Below are 26,281 nucleotides of genomic sequence, written 5' to 3'. Positions count from 1 at the left end.
GTCTCCAAAAATTAGCAAAGAAGTATTTTAGTAGATGCTAAATATTTAACATCAGGTTAATTGTGGATCCAATAATAAATAGGTTTTATTGCAGAAGATAATTTTGGGGGGAAGCGAGCAATAATCCCATCTTTATTATCATTCAATAGAAATGCACAACATATAAAGAAAATGCAAGATACACCTTAATCCTTAATGGTCAGAAGACGAATCACAATGCAAGAACAATGAAATTCGACTAATACTAATGTTTGCCACAATCACTCTGTGTCATTAATGGCCGCCTTGGGCCTGATGAGCGGACGCTAATTTAACGATATCTGGTTGTATCTTCATCAACCGCAGTCTCAAGTCGCCCCTTACACATATCTGAAGTTTGTTTCTCGCTTTTGTCATAAGCTGCTGAACTGCGCTGAAGCCCCTCTCCACTAAGTATGTAGATGGAAAAGCAAAGACGAGCAACTTAACCTCCTGCCACAGGATAGGAGAGGGATTCTTTACTTTCACCCAAAAACATTCATAGCCACATTGTTGGGCCAGGTATAGCAGATTTTAAATGGGCTATAAATCTATATATCGACCAATCATGGATGCAGCTCTGTCGGTTGCACAAACAATCAGCGTTTACCTGTTTGTTGGTTCATGGTTGGTACTTTTACAGGTCCTGATGATTTGGGCAAAAGAGCATTCGGGCAAATGTTCTTGTCTGATAATCAGGCTGTGTAAAATGCCCTTCAGTGATACGGCGAAGCTTCAGATACAAAGCAGTTATCAAGGACAAGGTAAGTTACATATTTTGGTGTAAATGTAAAATCCAGCTTTTTATCTCAATGGTAGCCATAGCTAAGAGCTCCTCACCTTGGAGGACCTGTCCAATATTACAGGATTAGTCTATCGATTACTATGAGCACCATGCAATGCTTCATTTCCCCTATGGGGGTGCTGCAAGGAATTTGATTACATGTTGCTGGGGTCTCCCACAGATTCCAGCTGATCCTTCAGGGTCAGGGACACCCTGAAATTAGTTTGTCATCAGCGAAATCTTCAAACAATAAGGAATTGTCCAAAGCAGACAACCCTTAAGAGCAATGAGGGGTAACATGAAATTCCCTTCAGTCCCAGACTTTGTTATTAGAACGATTCTTTAGCTTAATGGGAGCAATTCCAGTAAAAACAGTAGAATTATTACATTAGGGGATAAGTGTTGGAGCGGGTCCAAATGTGAAGCTTCACTTTAACTCAGGATTAAGGAGTAGCAACATAAGAGAGGCAAGAAACACCGAATACCTCAATAATGAAGAATTCCCCGTAGAATGGTTGGCTGCATTAGAACTCATGGGATCGGTGTCAGGCCTGGGTTAGATGGCACATTGCGCAGAATTACTTTTGGTGCGCCCCATATCAGTAGAAAAAATAATATATATATTGCATTGATAGGCAGTCTGCAGCAAGATAGCGTCGTACCCACCCACACCAGAACAGCTCAGGGAAGAAATATTCACCATCCCCAGATCCTCAGGCAGAGAGCTCCAGAGTTTCACTGCTCTTACAGTAAAGAACTCCCTTCTATGTTGGTGTAGAGACCTTTTTTCATCTAGATTTAGAGAGCGCCCCCTTGTTACAGTCCGGGGTATAAATAGATGATGGGGAAGATCTCTGTATTGTCTCCTGATATATCTATACATAGTTATTAGAGCGCCCCCTTGTTACAGTCCTGGGTATAATCGATGATGGGAGAGATCTCTGTACTGACCCCTGATAGATTATACATAGTTATTAGAGAGCCCCCTTGGTACAGTCCTGGGTATAAGATGATGGGAGAGATCTCTGTATTGACCCCTGATATATTATACATAGTTATTAGAGCGCCCCCCTGTTACAGTCCTGGGTATAATAGATGATGGGAGAGATCTCTGTACTAACCCCTGATAGATTATACATAGCTAATAGGTCGCCCCTCAGCCGTCTTTTTTCTAAACTAAATAATCACAATTTTGATAACCTCCCTGGTATTGTAGTCCGCCCATTCCATTCATTACTTTAGTTGCCCCCTTTGTACCCGCTCAAGCTCTGATATGTCCTTGAGTACCGGTGCCCAAAACAGTCCACAATATTCCATGTGTGGTCTGACCAGTGACTTGTAAGAGGAAGAACAATGTTCTCGTCATGCGCCCCTAGACCTCTTCTGATGCACCCATGATCCTATTTGCCTTGGCAGCAGCTGCCTGACACTGGTTGCTCCAGTTAAGCTTACAGTTACCTACAATCCTTAAGTCCTTCTCCCTGTCAGTGTTCCCCATTGGTTTCCCATTTAGTGTGTAATGGTGACATGGATTTCTTCTGCCCATCTGCAGAACCTTACATTTATCAGTGTTACACCTCATCTGGCACTTTTCTGCCCAAACTGTCAACTCATCCAGATCCATTTGTGACCATATTCTGTCCTCTCATGTTAATCATTTTACATAGTTTTGTATCATCTGCAAATATTGCTATTTTACTATACAATCCTTCCATTAATAAATATATTAAAAAGAATAAGGCCCAATACTGCCCCCTGTGGTACCCCACTGGTACCGGTGACTCCTCCAATACTGCCCCCTGTGGTACCCCACTGGTAACTGTGACCCCTCCAATACTGCCCCCTGTGGTACCCCACTAGTAACTATGACCCCTCCAATACTGCCCCCTGTGGTACCCCACTGGTAACTGTGACCCCTCCAATACTGCCCCCTATGGTACCCCACTAGTAACTGTGACCCCTCCAATACTGCCCCCTGTGGTACCTGACTAGTAACTGTGACCCCTCCAATACTGCCCCCTGTAGTAGCCCACTGGTACTGGTGACTCCTCCAATACTGCCCCCTGTGGTACCCCACTGGTAACTGTGACCCCTCCAATACTGCCCCCTGTGGTACCCCACTGGTACTGGTGACTCCTCCAATACAGCCCCCTGTGGTACCCCACTGGTAACTGTGACCCCTCCAATACTGCCCCCTATGGTACCCCACTAGTAACTGTGACCCCTCCAATACTGCCCCCTGTGGTACCTGACTAGTAACTGTGACCCCTCCAATACTGCCCCCTGTGGTACCCCACTGGTACTGGTGACTCCTCCAATACTGCCCCCTGTGGTACCCCACTGGTAACTGTGACCCCTCCAATACTGCCCCCTGTGGTACCCCACTGGTACCGGTGACTCCTCCAATACAGCCCCCTGTGGTACCCCACTGGTAACTGTGACCCCTCCAATACTGCCCCCTGTGGTACCCCACTAGTAACTGTGACCCCTCCAATACTGCTCCCTGCGGTACCCATTAGCAACTGTGACCCCTCCAATACTGCCCCCTGTGGTACCCCACTGGTACCGGTGACTCCTCCAATACTGCCCCCTGTGGTACCCACTAGTAGATATAAAAAGCAGTGCTTTGCTTCAACGGTAGCCATATTGGAGAGCTCCTTACTTTGGATAGATTAGTCCATCGATTACTATGAGCACCATGCAATATTTCATTTCCCCACTGGGGGTGCTGCAAGGAATTTGAACACATGCTGCTGGCAGACGGATGAATAAGACCATCTGATCATGAGGACCTAAGAGGAGCGATTGCTCTTCCCCTACATCCACCTGATAGGTAAGGTCGGCCATGCATGCGATATCCGTTCAGCAGCAGTGCAGTACTGCATTAATAACTGTTCCTCGGCATTCCGTTCATGACGGCCGGTATACATATGATTGTCTGATCAATCTGAGACTCCATAGTGCCCTAGTAAGACATATACGTGGAGGCTGCCTGATTCCCGCCCCGCTGCCTCCTCCCGGGATCCTACAGGCATCACATACAACTAAATGCTATGATGATTAACATTAGAAAAATGCAGCCTTGTAAAGCAGTAGGATGCGGGAGATGTTGGGTCCACAGAGGGGGTGCTGGCAGCAGCACGCCCATCAGGCCATAAAGCGTGAACATGTGTGCTAATGTACAGCTGTGGACTGCGGATAGGAGTCATTCTAGGTTCCTCGTATAGTTAGCGAGGGAGCAGAGATACATCTGGGCTTTGCCAAATAAAAAGTTGAGCTGTAACCGCATAAGGTCATGGAGGTTGTGATGAACGGTCTGCATGCAGATGTTACACAACCGGATCCACAGACTTCAATAACATAAGAAAACGCGAGAGAAAACTTGGCATCCGGACACAACCTGCAGGCCTCCTGATGTGCATCACTGCTATTTTACAGGGGCCCCGACCCCATCATTGAGGTTGAGCTCCTTTGAATTCTCTTTACGTGATTATTAAGGAATAACGGCATACAATGTCCTAATTAAAGGACTCTTCTTAGTTTGAGGTGTGCTTGGCGAGCTTCTCATTCTAGAAGCTTCCATTAATTCTTCTATTACCTCATAATCATTTTTTCCTCTACAGATTCAGTTTTGAGGGGTGTGAAACTTGCAATGCAATAAGTATACGTCCACCTGAAATAGCAAAATTCAGTACCGATTCATTTCTTAATATATCCTTACAGCTGCTGGAACTCAGTCTCTGTTACAGAGCAACAAATCCCCTGCTTTCAAAAAAAGATCAGATTCTGGCTACCTGCGGCCACCACTAGGGGGAGCTCATGGCCGTACTGCATACTGTTTACAGCAAACTCTACCTAGTGGAGGATACTAGAATTGTAAAACTTTAGCTGTATGCCTATGCAGGGGATTTCAGTTTCAGTTTCTGTTTCAGAAAAAAACAGCTGTAAAGATACATTATGACTTTATTAAACACGGGTGTTAAAAGGTGAACATTCACTTCAAGCTTCAATCTGCCCATGATAATCAGGCCTTGTAGAAGGACATCACTGCTGCAAAATCAGAGAGAAGGGAAGGATTGAAACCCCATATACAGGGGCGTAAGTAAAGGCTCAGGGGCCCTGATGCAAAAGGTGAGCTGGGGCCCCCCCTCTATCTGTATCTGTACCCGTACCAATACCTAAACCATGGTGCACAGAGGCGTAATTTGAAGCTTCTGGGCCCCAATGCAAAACCTGTAACAGGGCCCCCAACTATAATGCTTTACTCATAGTACTGGGCTCCCTATATGGAGAAGAGAGGCCTTATGGGCCCCCTAAGGTTCCTGGGCCCGGGTGCAACCGCATCCCCTGCACCCTCTATAGTTACGCCCCTGCCCCATATGGGAGTTCATGCTAAGTTTTCTCCCTCAACGTTTGACTTTCTTTATTGGATGATCTATGGATACAATTATATTGCAGCTTCGCTCAGTTGTCAATGAATGTACTGTATACACTTTATTAGACCCCCGGCCACTTTATTGGCGCTTCCCTGTATGGAAATTCTCCCCGTGACCCCGGAGTGCGGCATAAAATCACGGGCCAGGTTTTCTGTGGGTCAGTTTCAGGCCTCATTCACACGAGCATTGAGATTTTACGCCGGCTGCAAAATTGTATCACTAAAGAATAGCTGCGATCGAGTCCTGTGATTAATCAGCGTTTTCTCGTCCAATCACATGGGCTTATTGCGGGAAAAAAGATGATGCGTCTCGGAATTCCGTTGGTCGGCAGAAATCCTCGTAATGACTTCTAATACTGAAATAGAGCCAGCTGTCTTCTTTTCCGAGCGCCGGTAGACTCCCTCCCCCTCCCTTTTTTCCAGCTCTCCTAGGAGTCTATGGGAGCCTCCAGTGTTTTTTATCAAAAGATAAGTCAAGACGCGATTTTCGACTGCGTAAAAACGCTTGTGCGAACGAGGCCTCAGTGTGAATCCACATTAGATGAAAAGTCCAGCAATCTTAGCAGTTTCCAACGAGGCCCGGTCATCGGTGCTGGACTAGCCTGCGCTAGGGTCTCACTGCCAACCGCATTGGGTTTTCTTGTGTAACGGTGCGAAGAGGGCAGAATCTGATGGGAGGGCAGAATTTGGCGCAAGCAGCACGAGTGTCAGCTGGTCAGAACATGTCAGCATGGAGCTTCCTGTCCGCACAACTATTTCATCACCTGGTGGGATCGACGCCACAAGGAATTGCTGGGATTCCTAAGGTCAGAGTCCAATGTTACCAGATGGGGTCTAATGAAGTGGCCTTCAGAGTTCGCTGCAGATACATTGTACACGAGGGAGTGTTACATATGTAGAATGACCCTTCTATTACAAGTTGCAGCAAGGTCTCAGCATTCCTCCGCTAGAAGCAATTCAATCACGGAACAGATGGTTAATGTGTTACAAGCCTGGGGGTCGGCCGAGGAGGTCAGCTGGCCAGTTCCAGCATATAGCGTACAGGTGTATCTTCTGGACAGGTACGAGCGCCTGCAGTCATCTTATCTTCTGCTCGCTGGGGATATTAAGGCAGCAGAAACACAAAGATATCAAACAATCATTTGTCCCGCGGTATAAACAAGCCGTCCCGCTGACGGCAGCGTCTTCGCTCATTCATCAGCCGATCGCTGGCGAATCCCCACAGCCCAATGATGCCACAAACAGTTGGAGGAGTATTTGGGCCAGGTGAAAAACATAGACTCAGGCTCAATGAGATAGCCCAAAGATGCGCCAATGTATCACAATATTGTCCGCTGTTCAGAAGCTTTGGCGCATTCCTGGTGCGCATCGGGCGGAGTGTCCTACCTTATATCGGCTCTTCTCTGAAATACTTTCAACCAGATTTGCACACGCCAATACTAAAGTGGCGCATTTTACAACTCAAGAACTTGGAGCATCGCTTTTTGAGAACTGTCTAGTAAAGCGCATAAATCTGTTCTTTTGTGGCGCCAATCATTAATATTTATATGGTGCGGCTTGTGCAGAGCGTTAGCTCGCAAGTCACAACCTTCGTTCCCAAATCACTAATAAATTTGACTAAAATTAATTCTGCCAAAATTTTGGCGCAGTGGGAATAGTAAGCCCGCCCCAATATGGTGGTTGTGATTGTTGGCGGTCGGGGGAAAGACTAATCTGATAACCCGCAATTGCAAAATGGCGCATCCCTTCAATGTCATCTGATCCCATAGACCAGAGGTTCCCAACCTTTTTTGCCCTGTAGACCATTTGCTGATTTTTTTCCGTAGACCCCCTGCTGGCCTAATATGGAACTTTCCTTGCCTTATTAAAATCAGATGCGTTTTCCCGGCTGACTCGGCGCGGCTCACTTGTAGGGTTTTTGTAGAGCGGACGATTGTAAAAAAAAAAGAAACACGTACAATTTTTATTCAGATCTTTATTGAAAAGACACAAAATGCAAGTAAATATTTGGATTCGGGACGAAGCAAATCAGAACCCGGTAAAATGACGACAGAGATAACGCTGTTAGTGGGAGGGACGAGCCGGACGCTCTGATGGTCTCACATCTCCACCTCCAGGGATTTGCAATTGGTTGCTTTTTTTCCTAAGAAGATTGGCGCTGCGCTAAGACCCCTTTCCACGAGGTATGAAGATGGAAGGGCTTTCAAAACCTTTCGTGTGATATTCCCTAATGAAGGACAAGCGGCAGGTACGGCGCGATGTGTCGCTGCCGGTATGACAACTTGCAGAAACTTGCTCATGACCATCGCACACCACAAAGTAGATGGGTAGAGTTTGCACAAAACTTCTTGGGCTCCGGCGGATCACATGAAAACGATGCGCAGCAGGAACTTTATGTCATTTCCAGGAAGCCTAAATGTTGATGACCTGCCTACATGGAGTCGCTCATGTGGACCCCCATTTACATCTCGTACACCCAAAAAAAATTTTCTTGCTGACATGGACCCCCAAGCAAGTCAAAATTAACCCCTGGGGTCCATATAGACCACTTTGGGAGCCTCTGCCATAGACTAAAATTACCGTTACAAAGAATGACTGTCGGTTGCATAAATGCCTGACAGCCAACCCAGCGACTATTTCTGCTGTGCTTTTACACAGGTGTGACAGTCTGTCAGATAATGGAGGCGGAGTGGCTGGAGTCTCTTCTGGTTGCCAACCACCATTCACCGTAAACAGGACATGTTCAAAGACTGAACTCCTGCTTAGGCCGTATACGTAAAGCCCTAAGTGAGTCGCGCAGGGTTTTACCCCTCTGCATCCAGTGGTGAGTCGGCCTATCACTGTGTATGGCAGCGATATTGTACTGCGCACGGCAGCGTATTTCACGCACGCTTTGCAATGGCGTGTATATATATGCCACCCATACGCCATGTAATATTCCGGGTGGGGTGTGTGTAAGGGCTCTTAAAATGCCATACACCCCTGGTCTAGAGACTGCCGCTCTGTCAGCCACCCGCCGGCACGCTCCCTCGCCGCCCCTCTGACCGCCTTCATCTCTGCATTCGCGGTTGCAGCTTCTGGATCTGCACTTGCTGATCTGCTAATTACTGTCATTTGTTTGTACTGAAGGCTGGATGAGTCTCCTCGGTGCACCGGCGGTAATAGCAGGGTGCAGCGAGTTACCGAAGCAGCCGGCTGAACCCTCATCATAGTGCAGAAACCATAAAACATGCACAACAGAACATCTACGATTCCAGCTCTGCTTCATCTCAGACACTTCGCTCGCACCTCCAAGGATGTGATCGCACGTTCAGCACTGTTACCGGCGGATGAGAAGTCTGCATATAGGGGAAGTGTTACAGACAACATCCCTTAAAGAGGCAGGAAGCCAATTGTGCTTCTCATTAGTTTCTGCTTCAGTTTGATGCATACATAGTAATTCCCCCGCCTGCAGGTACAATCGCTCACCTGTACCAACATGGGAGGGGCGCATGGAACATAATTGCAGATTAAGGGGTCACAGCAAATAAGGCCAGGATCACATGACCGGGTCGGATTCCACATGCGGAAGGAACACAGCGGATTCCGGTTGTGAGCCCGGCGGTGACCCTGCGTACGGCAGTTAAATGTATTGCGCATGACCGCGGAGGCTCGCAGGCGGTCATGCATAGTGCAAGGATTTTTTTGTTTGCTTGTGTTTCCCGCGCCATCGCTTAGCAATGTTGATTGCTTATGGGCTACGGGTCGGACACCTCCATCGACATCAATGGAGGCCGTCCGCAGCCTGAAGGAAAATTCGAAAATGCATGCCATGCGTTTACAGCGGATCGTCCACGCGGACGCCGGTCGCGGGATCTGCAATCCGAATCTGGTTGTGTGAGCCCGGCCTAAAGGTTATTCTTTGTAGAGTAAGAGTTGCACAATTTTCCAGTAGACGTTCTGCATCCATTCCCTGCTGTCTGAGACCTCTGCTTGCTGTCATTGAGTAAAAACCTCCAGGGCAACAAATCTGTTATGTGATGTACGAGACTCACAAGTGCTCTGCAGCGTTTACGTGTTCAGAACCTCGTCCAATCACAGCAGCCAATGGCTGCGCAGTCTTGCCGGTAAACCCTGCACTATTGTATGGCCACTGACCGCCACAGGTAGGTGCAGTTTTTAAAACAGGCTGACATGTAAGTGCAACATTTATTGCCTACCGTTTTGGATTCCTTAGTTACCGGTCTAGGTGAAAACACAGCAGTGACTGCGGACGAGCTCTCACTTTATTTGTCAGTTTCTAAAAGTGGAAGAGAAGTGGCCAGAATTGCGTGTAAAAGCTAGGATGCGAACCCTAACGACCTGCGGTGGCCGGCTGTAAGCTGATTTTCTTCCCAATGGCAGAGTCATTACCGAACTGCTACCGGCTGTTACAGCGAAGGATATTTGCGAGAAGATATGAGAATTTCTAGCAAGTTGCTGAGAACACACAGACTGTCCGCCGCAGCAGATATATGTCCTTGAGTCACATTTTTCTTTCCAGTCACTAACAATTCTACTCTTAAAGGGGTTGTCTGGAACTTTGGGCATTTTTACATTGATTCCCAGCACCGCTGTCAGTACAGACAATGCAGGAAGCAGATAGCGCTGTCTGTAGTGCAGTGGCTGGGGTTGGTATTGCACTTCACTAGGAGCTGCGCCTGCAGTACCAACCGGGCTGCTGCACTACGGATGGCACCATCTGTTCCTGCGCTGTCTGTAGTGACAGTGCTGCTGCCAGAAATGAGTTCATCAGTGGGGTCCCGAGCGACGGCCCCTGACAATCATCTGTTTTTGACTATCATGAGGACATCAATAGAAAAAAATGCTTGAAGTCCCGGAAAATCCATTTAATGTGCCCACACACACCTTCAATAACTGTCGCTTTGCCAACAGCTATTTCTCTCTCACCCCTCACATGCATGACTGTTGGTTTGGCCATAAGAGCTGAGAGCAGCTTAATCCTATTCAAGTCAATGCAACTGAGCTGCAATACCAGGCACCACCACTATGCAATGTACGGCGCTGTACCTGGTATGGACTGAAGTAGTAGCCGTGCTCACTCAAATACCACTGTCATTTCAATCAGCTGATCGTCCGTGGACCCCCACAGATCAACTACTGATGACCTCTCCTGAGGAAAACCCCATTAATGCTTAAAATGTTGATTTCTTCAAACAGACTGAAATTTGCATGTCGCGCACCAATCAAAGGTTGATATATGGAGTGACAGAATTATACTATATACCTCATTGGGGGGATCCTCTGGATCCTGCACTGAGCAGGGGGTCGGAGCTGATGACCCTCGAGGTCCCTTCCAACTCTACCAGTCTATGAATCAACATTGAGGGGTAATAGGCTGGCCTGGATGGACATACTGTGTTACTATGTTAGTCATAAGTGATGGCAAGAAACCAATTCATTAATAGGTTAAAGAAAGGGATGGAAAGAGGGTTTTTTGTGGGTTATCTTTTTAAACGGGGTTAGTCTCACTGGATTTTGGAAGTGCCTTATTAAAGGCTTGTAGGGGGCAGGGTTCATGCATAGGACAGGTTGCTGGCCTTGCAGCGCCGGGGTCCTGGGTTTGCATCCAAACAAGGGCAACATCTGTATGGAGTCTGTATGTTATCCCTGTGTTTGAATGGATTTTCTCCTGCACTCCAAGAGTTAATTTTGGAATTTAGAGCTTGTGAGCTCAGTGGAGGCCAATGTAAGTGATAGCGATCTCTGCTCAGCACTGCGGAGTATGTATGCATTGTAGAACCCATAAAAGGTAGATCTTAAGCTGCTTCTTCTACTTTTGTTGTTGCTTCCTATGAGCATCAGCTGCACTGCCATCTAGTGGCCACATATGTGCACTGCTGATAAGCGGTACAAAAATGATCCTTTGTCTTCCTCGCTCCATTCTTACAAACATCGCGCTCCGTCTATTATTTTTGCTAGCTGCAGGCGGCTTCTTGTCGTCGCTGCCAATCCTAGAGCATTTTAGGGGAAGAATAAAACAGCCTGTTATTAAAGAACGCAGGAGTTTGTACAATAGAGAAGACACAAAGGGATCTGTTTATGTTCTGCGTCGCAGCGTGGAATGATTTCCTATTTACAGCAGATGAATAATACGCAGCTGTACGCGCTCGGAGCGCTGAGATGGAGTTGGGAAAAATGCAAGTTAGTATTACTGGGCGTGCAGCGCAGAATTACAGTCCCTTCCACACCGCGGAACGATAAATTACACGGCTATTGTGGATATTTTAGAAGTATTCAACGTATTTCCACTGCCAAATAGCAGCGTGCATGCTGAGCCGAGCGCCGGTGATGAGGAGAGGAGGGAATCCCTGGCAAAGAGGCCGGACGACTGATGATAATGGCCCTTTCATGACGAGAAGACGTTCTGCTGCACATATTAAGATAGCCGATGTTCTGGAACAAGCCGTACGGATGGCGATGACTCACAAGAACACACCGGAACAAAAATGTTAAAATATCTCTGGATAATGTCGCCTTCTGCCAGCGGTCAACAGAATTATTATATAATAAAACCAATTGCAAAAATGACCCTCGCCCGGACGTGAGCGCTGTTTCTCCAATACGCCCCAACCATATTATTATGACTTGCGGTACATTTGTAATAGTTGGGCAGTTAGCCCTCACCATGCTAGATCACAATGGAGTGCAGCTGTGGGAACATATCGAGTGAGAATGCTCTGGGCTCCTGATTTGGGACCGATGACATCATCAACTCTGTATGATGACATCAGCAGTTGAGTCTGGATTGGCGAGGGTTTCTACTATCGCCTTTGTGGGGCAGAACTTGGGGCTTGCTGCAGCGGCTCGGCACTAAGGCATGTTTGATCACCCGGCTATCAATATGAAGCTTTACCAATGATGATGTCATACTATAAATGGTCTATATGTAAGGCGCGCAAAGAAGAAGTGCCCGGAGGAAGGAGCGCAGCAGCAGTTAGCTGTGAATCGGAGGGTTGTCTACAGCAAGTCAGACCGGTTGCTGCTTCTGCCACTCGTGGGTGAACCACCAGAGAGCACCACAAGAACAATGCTGAGTAATGAGACTGTTAACTTGTGAAATGCCGTCTTGAATTTCCTATTTTCTGGTACCCAGCGCCTCGGCCGATGGATTCAGCTTCCTTACAAACATATAACTATCTTGTTAGTTTGTTTCTCACAGAGCCTCCACATATACCGCTGCTGTTCTCTTATGTAGCACAGAGACCCATGGGTACCCCAACTGCTACCTCTTCACCCCAAGCTGGAGACCACACCAGGCCAGCCTGGGTGGATAGACTACCAGGGTCTTGTACGCTTGGGTTGCCCCGTAGATCTAAGAAACCATGTTCCTGTCTCGTCAAGCCGATGGTAGGATAGTCAGCGGGCCACATACACCTGGTAACGGCCCTGCCCGCACCCCTAAGCTCTATCCTCGGCTTCCAGTAGGCAAATGGTAGAAGATAAACGGCGTTCCTCGTAGACCTGAATTCTCTGGCCCATTTTAATTGGCTAAGATAGAGTTAATTCTCTCCGATAAGCCGCCATGTTTGCTCTGTATATTCCGATCAGTAGCTTGCCTCTCAGTCATTCTTCACTAGCGCCTGCCAATAAATATCCTTCCTCTGCCCACGGGTCTGCCACGAAGGACCACGAGTGGCTGCCATATGCTAACCATTTTCTGTTCTAGTTCTCTCAAGTATGATCTGGAAATGAAATGGTTAAAACGCACTCGATGGAAGGAATTTTAATGATGGTGAATCAGTCCGAATGGAGACTTTGGTCATTTCTTACTCTTCTTGTTTTTCTTTCTAGATTGCTCTTCCCGGAAGAAAACTGATATTTCCTTAAAGGGAGCCTGTCTGACCCTGAAGGTGCCCGGGCGCAGCCGGCACAGTATAATGACAGATTGGCAGACCACTGAAATCAGCTTCTTATACCAATCGATGCAGGAGTTTTGTAATACCCCCATTTATAAGTGTGCAGCCCGCAGCAGGGAGAAGTCTGATGTGGTTCATTAATATTCATATCTTCACTGCTCACTCCACCTCTATGCCGCTGATTGGCAGATGTCTCCGCAGGCACACAGTGGCAATTAGTGGCAAGCAGTATATATATATATATAACTATATATATATATATCGTACTCGTCCCTGCCGCTGGCTGCAAACTTAGGCACGTATTGCAAAACTCCTCCATCTATTGGTATCAGCGACAGACCGCTGGAGTCACCATGTCTGTCCCTTCACTGTGCTGCCCGTGGCCAATCAGCGTTAGGGACCTGACAGGCTCCCTTTAAATGAGTTGCACAATTATTGACCTTTATCGCCTATACACAGGATCAGTAATGAAGTCTGATCAGTAGGAGTCTCACCACTGAGACCTCCCACCAGTCCCAAGAACGGGGGTCTCGTGTCCCTCCTTTCCCATCACTGTGGGCTCACTGCACCCACCCACACTGATGTCAGTTGGAATTTCCCAGCGGTCGCACATGTGCTGCTTCATTCATTTCGACAGGGTTGACAGATATAGCCAATCATTGAGGTGAAGAGAAAACTGGACCCCCATACTTGGGCTGGTGGGAGACTCAGTAGCGAGACCCCAGGGAACAGACTTTTATCACCTATCCAATGGTTAGGTGATAAAGGTCAACTTGCATGCTCTACTTTTTGGTGCATTTGTGCACCAAAGGTCCTCATAAAAGTCAATATGCAAAAAATACAGTAAAATACGCAAATATGGTCACGAAAAAGCCTCGTTCTTTCAAGAAAAAAACGCAGCACTCAGGCGCTTGCAAATGCGCATCCACTCACGTGAAGGAGCCCCTGGAGAGCAATACATGGCATTAGGAGTATGTAGATAGTCATTTTTCAGGCAGGGTATAGTTTCTCCTTAGGGAGAGTACCTAGTAGGTGTGAGGAGACTCATAAGGCCATTCAAGCTCCTCTGGGAAATATGCAGATAGAAGATCAAACAATACCTCTGCAGCGCCACCTATTGGTAGGTAGCATTACTGCAAGTCACTGTCAGTTCTTTTCACAAGCCTTGTAACAATGACTGGGAATATAAGCCAAAGCCAGAGTCTCCTCCAGCAGGAAAAGGTAACCTTGTACAGACAGACGGTTTGGGGGGGGGGAGTCGCCCTCATCAGTGTGCAGCAGGTTGTTAGTCTTCCAGCAGGTGGTGCTGTAGAGGCATTGTTCCATCTTACCATTTGCATAAATTTCCCAGAGGAGCATGGATGGTGCTCTCCTTAAGGAGAAACCATACTCTTCCTGACCCACATCAAGGCCTCTCACCCAACCAGGCCAGCAAACCTACTGCTCTGCAACCTACTGCTAGGATAGGCAAGTATATCATGAGGTCAATCTAGGTGATATGTTCACTAGGCAATGCCGCTGATACCTAGGCTTCATAGGACTACTTATTAATTAGAAGGTAATTCATTAAAATTCTAACAAGAACTTGGCTTGCAGAAGTAAAGATGGAATCCAAGACACTGCTATCATATCCGCCTTTGGAGAGGATTCCCTCCCCTGTATGCTCAGGAACAGCAGTGACACATCATTGGAAATGTTTGCCAGATAGGAAATGAAGGAGATACAGAAAGTGCCGAGTTCCATCTCCAAGAGCAACAAAGGCAGCTGCTATTTGGCCCAAATGAAGTCTTCCATCCTCCTTCTGTGTGACTCGTGAACCTGCACAACGCTCCTGCTACACCGGGATCTCCAGACTGGCATCAAGGGAAGCGGAAAGCAGCTTGAAGGCAGCAAGTCTCGTCTGCAAGACCTGGGTAGCAGACCGTCTTGTTACCCCCACCTGGGGGGGGGGACGTTTCTGACATTTGTATCTCTGTTCTCTGATTGATGGAAGTCAATATCTCTGTCTTTGCACGATAATCGCTACATGTAATATGGACTCTAAATATATGTTGTATACTGACTACACTGTACCGGCGGCCAGAACTTCACATGGTATCACACATCATCATGACATATGTCAGGAAGTGTTCTGATTACCGTTGGTGCACAGTCAGGAGCGGCCAAACACAACGCTGGCGCTCCAAATAACGTGTCCAAATAAACGCACAACTCGGCGTTCCTCCGCACAGATGGGCTACAACAGCAGACGACCAGTTCCAGCGCCATTGTGTCTAAGAGAAACAGAAAGGCGAGACTCCAGCGGGCAAAAGAGCGCAAAACTTGTATCACTGAGCAGCAGAAAAACATCTCCTGGTCAGATGGATCCAGATGTCTGTTGCACTGTGCTGATGTCAGAATGTGGTGCAAGCAGCATGAATCGCTGACCCCTTCCTGTCAGCCGGTCAGAACATGTCAGCACCTCCATCTAATCTGCAGCAACTACAAGAAGCTTCCTGTCCGCAGGGGCCGATGTTACTGCAGAACAATACCCTCACCTAGTGGAATCTACCCCCTGATGAATTGCTGTAGTTCTGAAGGACAGAGATCCAATTCGGTACTAGATGGGGTCTCTAGTAGTGTGACCATTAGTGTAATTTCTGATGATTATGGAATGATATCATCGCTCTTTGGTAACAGCCACTTAGAGGGGTGGAACAGAACTCGATCTTTAGGCTCCCAAGGCACAGTCATCTGTTGCGAACTATCTCCGATTTCCATGCCATTCTCTACTTAGGGAGAGCACCTAGAAGGTCTGAGGAGACTTATAAGGCCATGCATGCTCCCTTGGGAAACATGCAAATGGAATATTGGACCAATGCCTCTACAGCACCACCTACTGGAAAGCAGAATTCCTGCAAGCCTTGTAACAGTGATTGGGAATATGAGCCACAACCAGAGTCTTTGCATGGCTATCTGTTCCTTCTGGAGAAGACTCTGGCTTTAGTTCATAATCCCAGTTATTGTTACAAGACTTGTTAAAAGGTCTGACATTGACTTGCAGGAATTCCGCTTTCCAATAGGTGGCGCTGTAGAGGCATTGTTCCATCTTCCCAATTGCATTCTGAGAACAAGTCATCATTTCCCCCTCTACTTGTATGGATAATTTAAGAATTGCACAGTAACATATGGAGTTTGGATGCTTCTCACACATCCACATGAGGAAAACTCCAATAGCTCATTGCCATATTAGATAGATGTGGCCGGGTTTGATTTTCTCATGAGTCCCTTGTGATCTCTTTGAGGATATCGTTATTCAGAATCTTAATTCCATGCAGCTTTTTGAGATGTTTATTAGAAAATCTGGACTAAAAAAAATACAACAGATTGATTTCTAAGACATCCTGGCAAACTGAGGAGCCATCGTTCCATCGCTGTAATCCTTCTGGTTGTTCTCCTGCCGTTCTGTTCTTCTATTTCTCAGAATGCAATTCCTGCACTGTTGGAGCCATCCTATTGTCTCCACCATGCTCCACCTAGTGGTCATCCTACGGTATGTGCACCAGTCCTTGGCGGTTCTATAGGCTACTGTAGGGGCTGTAATCATCTCATTTTGCTTCTGCATGTGGAATATTTAGTAATATGCAAAAAAAATACTAAAACCTAATGTTCCTTGTTGCCGTGCCGGATGTACGGGTCCACAAGATCCCTGCTATTATATTAACATGGAATCAGCCTACTAATGAGAATTTAATACCACAAGTTCCCTAATTTAATGGCAAAATAATGACTATAATTATGTATATTGCAGCGTGTAGCCTGGACTATAATAAACTGGTGAAGGAGATGAAAGGGCAAAAGAAGTCGAGGAGTTCAGAGCCTGCAAAGAACAAGTGTTTACCAACCTTTTGAGACGTCTTGACCTTATATATAAGAAAACTGCTGCTGTGTTACCCTGCACTTCTATTAATGCAGAATCCCTTGCGCACATTCGGCCAGCACAGTCAAGGAAGGGTTGTGGCCGGTAGAAGGCATGTTTAGTAATGGGTGTAACTAGCAGAGTAGAGGATATAGCAGCCTAGGGGGCCACTATAATGTGTACAGTGAAAGCGTGGTCACGTCTGGGTCCTAGAGCCTCAGGGTAGCTTCAAACACAGCATTTTTTGGAACTCACACTTGCAGAATTTAGTGCAGTCCTGAATCATATAAGACCTGATATACCACTGGAGGGCAAGATGACCGGGCTCCGACTCACAGAGGACAAGATAACTGGTCTTCGACTCACGGAGGACAAGATGACCGGGCTCACAGATTTTGGCCATGTAATGCGAGCAGAGTCACTAGAAAAATCTATAATGCTTGGACAGATCAGTGGCAAAAGAAGACCCGGACGGCAAAGAACACGATGGCCGATACTGTCAGAGCGGATACTGGCATCACACAACTGAAAGAAGCAAAACCGAAACATGAAAGGAGCTTGCCTTCTATGCCACCTTATATACACCTCATCACTTACTGCACCTTGTGTCTGCATGGAAAATGTGTCCCCATAGTGGTTGGATCCCAGCTCATCTGACACCTACAGCCATGACTACAGGTGAATGCACAAGCATCAATACATGTAGGAGGTATCCTAGAATGGTAGAGTTGGAAGGGACCTCTAGGGTCATTGAGACCTCCGGGGTCATCGGGTCCGACCCCCTGCTCAATGTAGGATCACTAAATCATCCCAGAAAGATGTCTATCCAGCCTCTGTTTGAAGACTTCCATTGAAGGAGAACTCACCACTTCCCGTGGCAACCTGTTCCACTCATTCATTACCCTCATATACACATGGTACATATTTATCATATCACATCTTGCTTCTTCTGTGCTACATGCAGGGATTGAAGGAAACACTTCGACGGCAGAAAATCCTCCTTTTTGGTACATTGTATACTCTTCGGGGATGCAATCCATTACTGCATGTTACATAACGACTTGTTGCGAAGCACGTGAGTCTGGAGTCCTTAAGTTCATTTCCACAAAGCATAAAGAGAGATTACTGAAGCTCGTTGCTTTAGTAACAGCCACAGGCATTCACATGTATTATGGAACAGACTGCACCGCCATCCACCTGTTAGAGCGGACGAAAGTCAAGACAAATGGGCTACTCAGAAGCACAATATGTGCTAAATACCCCTACTGTGACTCTTCCACTTACAGACGGTTTGATAAGGGATTATCATGAATACATCCCTCTCATGGGATCTGCTAGACATTTTGTGCCCTTCTCTCCCCTGACAAAACTGGTATAAGGAGCGCCCGGTAACCGCTTATCCCTCACCATAGAAATTACATATCTGTTAAGCCAACATGTTACTGCTGAGCAGACCGCGCTCAAGTATCTTCTGTCTATGAGCAGTATAACGTAACACTGATCCCCCTTCCCATCGACATTAGCAACAGCAAGGGAATGAGCAGCTCTCAGGCAACAATAGGGGAAACAAAGGAATAGGACAGGAGTAGCCCATCCTGCTCTTGGCTGCCCCGTGATGTCACCTCTCAGCTGAGGGTGCTCCACGTAGGTAGGTCCCATCTAACTTGGTGGAGTCTGATTGAAAATATTAACCCTTTCCAATCCAATTGGTATCCTGGTTTTCCTTGGGGGCTTACTCGTTTTCTGCCGGTATACAACAGCGCTATATGCTGGCTAAAGCCAGTACTGCATGAGGTGACACATTGGATAGGCAGAGATGCTGGCAATATACAGTAAGAGAACCCCGACGGACGTCTACCAACATCGGAGCTGTACAGCCTTAAATCATAATGTCTTCAGAGTTCAGACAGTGGATTGGAAAGGGTTAAAGGGGTTGAACCAAAATGACAAGTTACCCTTCATCAAATAGCATAAGGGATAACTTGCTGATCGGTTGGGGTCTCACGGCTGATCCACCATGTCCTGTTCTCCTGTTACTGTGGGGGTCGCTTCTCCCCCTGCAGTGACATATGCATTAAAGGAGCACAGGGCGAGCATAAACGGTCAGTGCTCCATTCATTTCAATACAGATGGAAATACCCGAATGGGTGCCACTCAGGAATCTCAGCAGTCCCATTGAAAATGAATGGAGCGATAGTGCAACCAGAGCTCCATTCATTCTCCTCCTCCTCACTGTAGGGGGTGCAGAAACCCAGCAGTGAGAAGGGCAGGGAACACAGGATCCCTGATCCCAAGATTAGTGGGGATCTCAGCAGTGAGAACCCTCCATCAATCAGTAAGTGATCCGCTATCCTGTAGATAGGAGATAACTTGTAATTCTGGTACAGGTTACAGCTAAAGGCACCTTTACTTGGGACGACTGTCAGTTGAATAATTGCTTAAAAGTGTAAACATGGCCACCAGGGTGACAAGTGATAAGTTACTAGGAGTTTCATTACAACTTACCAAAGAAAGAGAAAAAACAGACTGATAGAAGGAGTCCATGCTTCTGCGAGCCCTCAGAGGGTCAGCAGGTCCCATCCAACTTGGTGGAGTCTGATGGCAAATATTAAATGTCTATGTCCAGCTTAACCCCGGTCCGACTAACTCTGTGCTAAAAGAGGACTTTTGGCTGATATCTTTCATTGACTGAATTTTTTGCAATAAGTGCCAATGAAAATCGTTCTTTCCTACAAGGACCTTTCACACTTGGCGGTACTGTCCGCAGGACGCAGCACAGAGGCAGATTTTGTAGCATTTTTAACAGCAAAATCCGCGCGTCCAAATTTCATTTTGTGTTCCCTTAAAGGTCCCTAGGAGATAATATTGCGCATCAACTGGATTATCTACAAGTGTACTGTGATACTCGGAGCACGGGTATTTTTCATGCCTCACAATGTGCAATGTTTGCTGGAGACGGACCCCAACGCTGCAGGGTATTTCTGCAATGAATGTTCCCTGTTATCAGCCATCAGGAGGCAGAGAGGCTGACTGTGGGATCTATCAATGGCATCACTGCTGTAGGTTCTGCTCCCCTGATCTCTACTTTATCTAACATATCTCCAGCGCAGAAGCCCTGAATTCTCATGTGTCTATTGTCAGGTCTCCTTATAGACTGCTGATCTTCGGGTCTGTTCACACGTGCAGGTTTTTTGATGCAGTTTTTGCAAGCAAAATCACAAAATGAGAGAAAGTATAAGACCAAGATAATACTTCTCCTTGGTTCAGCCGCTTCTGGTTTTGGCTTCAAAAACTACATTAAAAGACCTAAAAAACCCTGCAGATGTGAGCTGTATTTACATGGTGAGTGTGATATCTGTCCGAGAATCTCAGACCGATATTGCACTCTTAAACATGATTTTCGAAAAAGGGCATTACGTCGCCATACATACCATTGTGAAAATTGTTTGCTATTTCAATACTTGCAAGCGATGGTGTGGAGTTTGATCAGCCCAAGAAAAAAAGTAGCAGTGAGTGTAGTTGTGCATAGGGCTGTGTGAGGCCGCCCTCAGGGCAGCTTCAGACGACCGTATATCGGCCGGTTTTCTCTGTAGGGGGAGGAGGCGGGCTGGGCCGGGAGCAGTGCACTGAGCTCCTGCCCCTCTCCACTATTTGCAATGGGAAGGGGTGGGAAGGGGAGGGGCTAAGTTAGGGACTTAGCCCCACCCAGGCCATGCCCCTCCCATTGCAAACAGTGCCGAGGGGCGGAGGGGGCGGGAGCTCAGTGCACTGCTCCCGGCTCTTCCAGCCTCTTCCCCCTGCAGAGAGGGACGCCGTATATCGTCCGGGTGTGAAAACCCGTCCGATATACGGTTGTCTGATTAAGCCCTCAGGCTGTATTTTCATGGGTGAGAGAGATATTGGTCCAAGACAAGGAGATCTATATTGCACTCTTAAACTTGCAATTTTTATTGCAAATGCAATGATTTTTGCGAAAAACAGCATGGTACGTGCACATGAAAACTGCATGTTGCTTCAATAGAAAAAAAAGTTTAAAAATCGCATCACCCTTGCATGTACATCCAGGTGTGATGCTATGGCTAACTCACTCATGGCAAATAATGGGCGAGTTTTCTGCAATCTCATGTAAATACACTCATTGAAAGCAACGGGTTCTGTTTCCGTGTGAGTTTTGTGCATCTTGCAACACACAAAAGTCGCACCATAAAATCATCCGTGTAAATACAACCTGATATATATATATATATATATATATATATATATATATATATAAAATCATATTTAAAGCTTAGGAAGGCTCTCGCTTACACGGACGATTTTACCGTATGAGTTTTGTGCGTTGCAAGATGCAGAAAACTTACCTGGAAATAGAAGCCATTGTTTTCAGCGAGTGTATTTACCGTATATATAATGTATAATAAATCTATCCACACACACATTCACAATAGAGCACTACTAGCTAACAGTAAAGCCAGCAGAGTCTACACAACTCGCATTTCTTGCTGCTTCTATTATTCTCACAGTTGGTTCAGAATTATCACATTTGAAATGGAACATTCAAAAAAGGCAAAAAGCAATGGCAATATAAATCAGGTCACGGAGCCTTAAAGGATGAGGCAGAGTCTCATCCAATACACAGTGGGATCATGCCAAGCTGTCACAATGATAAACGTCCCTAACACAAGGCTGGCAACGTGGCACATTGAGGCCATAGTACTATCACACTGTAGTAAAGCCACCGGCTCAGGCTGTTCCTTTGTCTCGTAAACAGATGTTACTGTTACGCTTCTCCTTTATTAGATCTAATTGACAACCTGGTTAGCAGATACAGACAAATGCAAAAGGGTAACGTAGCAATGCAAAACAAATAACAGCAAAAGGATACAAATTTGTAGCAAAAGTCAAAATTTAGAGCTGCAACCGAGAAGCAATAAAACAATAGTGTGCAATTAAATGAAGCAAGTAGCCAATGCAAAGCAAAATATTACAGAAGGAGAAAGTAAATAATCCTGCAGGTGTGAAACCTTGTATTGGCAACAAAGACAAGGAATGTTAATGCAAAGCATACAATGTAACGATATGGTCATATCAATGGAAAACTCTGAAATCATGGACATGTAACAAGATATCTTGCAAGGATTTTTGCAGATGAAACAACTCTGTCAAACCATTGCATGGTATCTGTAACTCAGAGTATATATACCATATACAGATAGATAGATAGATAGATAGATAGATAGATAGATAGATAGATAGATAGATAGATAGATAGATAGATAGATAGATAGAGTTTGCAGAATGCACATATGTATACAGCTTTGCAATGTGCAGTATATATATATAATAAAACAAACGTTTACTTGTTGCCATGATCATCCTCTTCCACGCTCCATCCCTCATGTTCCTTCCCATTATTCTCATTAATACAAGGTGATCTCAGGGTAGTTAGGACAACCATGTTTTCTCTGATGTGTCTAAGCTGAGCTGCATGAGATAATGCTCAGCCTCTGCATCCAGGCTCCTTCAAATATAAGAAAATCAGATGGAGCCAGCGACGCTGAATGGTTCTGGTTGGTTAAAAATAGTCACATTATCAAACTAGATTGCACGATTTCCTGCATATTAACACGGGCCGTGTTATAGATCAGGGAAACAGACATCGGTTTCTTGTTGCTTAGCAACAGCTGAATAGGAACACAGGATGCAGACAACAAAATAGTGGCGAAATGATGTACATCGTGATCATGCACAGCCAGGGACAATAGAAGCATGAAGCGAAACACAAAAGCCTGTCACGATAAGACAGAGCAGCCTGATTGTTCATTAAGATGGAGGGGGGGGGGGGGGGTGATATTGGTCTGAATATCATAATGGCTCCCAGCAGATATGGGGTGCAGTGATTTAATGGTATTATAATATGTATCATCACCAGGGATTCTTAAGCCTTTCTCATTTAATGCTTAATGCAAAGTGTTGCAGGAATATGTAAATAAGCGGCTTTCTGCAAAATAAAGGATGTTTATAATAAAAGCGTATGATAGCTGACACAGTTTGTGTACTGATGCATAAAAACATTGATTTTTCAGTATAAGTGAAATTCAAGCTTTTAACCACCAATTGCAAATTGATTAATTTAGAGTAGCAGCTAAAAGCTCCATTCACACGCAAGGATTATCGATCAAAATTCACTCAAAAAACATCATTTGAGCAATAATCATTGTGTGTAAATGCTCCCATCTTTCACTCTTTGGCTGAACGATGATTTTTAGGTGAGCATAAAAGCCATCTTTCAGCTGGAGAGCTGATAGTAGGGACCGCATGCTGTGCTCTCCATGGGGAGAACTGATTACATTCTATTCAGCAGGCAGCCCCATGGCAGAACAAAGGGGTTGTATGCAGAGAACAGACCACCTGCTGTTCTCTGCATAAAGCTGAGGAGGCTCATTTACATGCAAATGAATGTAATAAGCTGCTAATCGGCCTTAGTGCCTACAAAAGTCCATTTACACACAAAGATAATCACTCAAAATTCATCAGAAACTGACAGCTTTGAGAAATCATTTTGCATTATGTACTAATGGGCTAATCAGTCCATTATTAGCTAAATAGCTTCATTTGCATTTAGAGAACAGTGGGTGGTCTGTTCTCTAAATGCATTACTTTTGTTCTGCCGCAGGCTGTAGCCTGCATACAATGCTATCAGCGCTGCCCATGGAGGACAGAGCATGCTGTCCCTCTTATCAGGGACGATGGCTTTTTTGCTGAGCTGAACTTAACGATGGATGAAGATTGCACGGTAAGTGCATGATGGGCACACATTTACTTGCAACGGCTATCATTCAAAAGCTGTCGTTTGGACAAATTTTGAGCGATAATCGGTGCGTGTAAATCAGCCTTTGGCAGCTTGTGCAAAATGATCACTCAAACTGTCATTCTCCCTATCTTTTAAACAAATTTTGAGCAATCATCTTTGCGTGTAAATGGGGCTCTAGATTCTGATGCATAGGATGCATATACAACGTAACAATCAAGTATTCTGTTGTAAAGTAAAAGTGGGATTACTGAGCTGACAACGGAGTCTGGCGGTGGGATGTCAGCAAGTGTAGAGCTGACAACGGAGTCTGGTGGGGGGTTTTACTGCAGTGATTGAAGCCAAAGGCGGCCCAGCACTGTATTGAAAAATATGAATGAAGTCAAATTTTATCGTCCCTGTCTTTATTCAACATACTCCTGGAGATTAGATAGTGGTGCTGACATATTCAGTTCAGCTGACAGGAAGGGGTCATCAATTCATGCTGCTTTTGCCAAATTCTGACCTCCAATCAGCACGGGACAACAGAAATCGGGATCCATCTGACCAGGAGATGTTTTTCCGCTGCTCAGTGATACAAGTTTTGTTCTCCTTTATCCACTGGAGTTTCGCCTTTCTATTTCTCTTAGCAATGGCGCTTAAACTGGTCTTCTGCTGTGATAACTCATCTGTGCCAAGGAACGACAAGTTGTGTCTTTGGACATGTTAGTTGGAGTACCAGCATTGTATTTGGCTGCAATTTAGTTCACTCTGTACGCCTGGGTGAATTGTGTGCCATCCTTGTGTTACAGACGGCCATTTATATCAATGGCTGTCCTTTAATACTGTTACCTTTTACCCGGACATATTGGTTACGCCCTGAAAGGAAGAATAAACACACACAGTATAAACGTGGATAACACATAAATGTCAAAAGAAAACACAAAGAGGAAAGATGGGAAAACTAACCTTAAAGTGAGAGTAGACCCTGCCTATCAGTGGAACGCTCTCCCTGATAAGGGCAACCCCCATCAGGAACCTGTGGCTACCTTGAGTTTCCTTATATAGTGATGATGGGAAAAGTAAATGACACTGAAAAAATAATAAACCACAAAAGTGCAGAGAAATACAGTATTTTTTGGAATAAAACATACACTTTTTAGCAAGAAAACATTTTGTTAATAAGTGTATTAACTTGCGTCTGCTGTGAGGAGGAGCCAGAATAAGTGTACACAGACTAAGGCTGATTGGTGGGCTGATTCCCACCTCCCAACCAACCAATCAGTCCATAATTTAGGGTTATAAAGTTGGGCTGAATTAAGGCCCATTTACACGGGCAGATGATACCAAAAAGATCGCTCAAACCACAGTTTGAATGACAACTTCAAGCGATCATTTTGCATAAACTATTAAGTAGCTACTCAGCTACTTGATAGCAATTAAGTGTGCAAATGAAGCCTTTAGCTGAATGCAGTTAATAGCCTGAGGCTCCTATCTGCTCAGATCCTTTGTTCGAAACAATGCTATCAGCACTCCCCATGGAAAACTGCTGATAAGGCTGAAGGACGATTTTTAGGTTGGACTGAATTTACCGATCAGGTAGCAGTGCCCAAAAAGCGCATGATGGGCGCACATTTAGATGCCACGATTATCGCTAAAATGATCGCCAATTAGCGATTTTTTAGCAACCATTGGCTGGTGTAAATGGGCCTTTAGATGGGTAGAACGCCAATATTGTTACTAAGTATTGTGACTAATTAGTCAAACTGCCTATAGATGATGCAAAGATAATACCTTGATATGACAAGCAGTCCAATCCAACTGTAGTGTACCAGGAAAAGGACATACACCGACAGAGATTTCCCACAGTATGATTTGTTTATATGATAGAAAAGATCGTATTCTACATTTTTTCATTGCATCTAAAGTACTTTTTTTCAGAGGAAACTAAATGAAATGATCCGAATGTTTACTGCAATAATGTTTGAAAAGCGAATAACAAATTTCCAATCAATAGGACAGATTTTCATCCATCTGGTCTTTTGTTTCCTTCTTACGATTCAAAAACCGATTATTGTGGACAAGCATGGAATGGATAAGAGTGTTAATGATAATTGCTTCGTCTACGGCTGGTTGTAGTTTCCTGCTGTTTAAATACCTTTTACATCCATAAAGGGAAATGTATCAAGTAAAACAAGTGCAGTAGTTGCACACGAGGAGCGGTGACTATCTCTTTGCTGCAGGGTCCCCAGGCCGCGACTCGCAGAAGTAGTCTCAGCTATGCAACAGCAGACACTACACGAGACAGAGGTACTTGCGGGTCTGAACGGAGATGTAACACAAGAGACTTAGCCAAGGTCGGGCTGTTAGAGCAGGTGCAATACGATAAACAGCCCGAGTCGGTGCAGGCAACTGGTAGAGAACGCAGTCAAATAAATGTAGCTGAAGTTAGGGATGG

The 26,281-nt window shown here is 45.6% G+C and overlaps 1 protein-coding gene across 1 annotated transcript in view; it reads right to left on the bottom strand.

Moving 5' to 3' along the window:
* Nucleotides 1–22,504, bottom strand: part of HUNK (hormonally up-regulated Neu-associated kinase) — a 73,688-nt gene extending 51,184 nt beyond the window's left edge. The window contains exon 1 of the mRNA XM_066599069.1: nt 22,394–22,504. Within this exon, the coding sequence (XP_066455166.1) occupies nt 22,394–22,491 (98 nt within the window). The 5' untranslated portion in view covers nt 22,492–22,504. The remainder of the gene's footprint in view (nt 1–22,393) is intronic.
* Between the last annotated feature and the right edge of the window lie 3,777 nt (nt 22,505–26,281).

Source organism: Eleutherodactylus coqui, chromosome 4, assembly GCF_035609145.1.
Source record: "Eleutherodactylus coqui strain aEleCoq1 chromosome 4, aEleCoq1.hap1, whole genome shotgun sequence".
NCBI classification, from domain to species: domain Eukaryota; kingdom Metazoa; phylum Chordata; class Amphibia; order Anura; family Eleutherodactylidae; genus Eleutherodactylus; species Eleutherodactylus coqui.
Note: the sequence above shows the minus strand (reverse complement) of the source record. Positions and strands in the feature narration are given on the sequence as shown.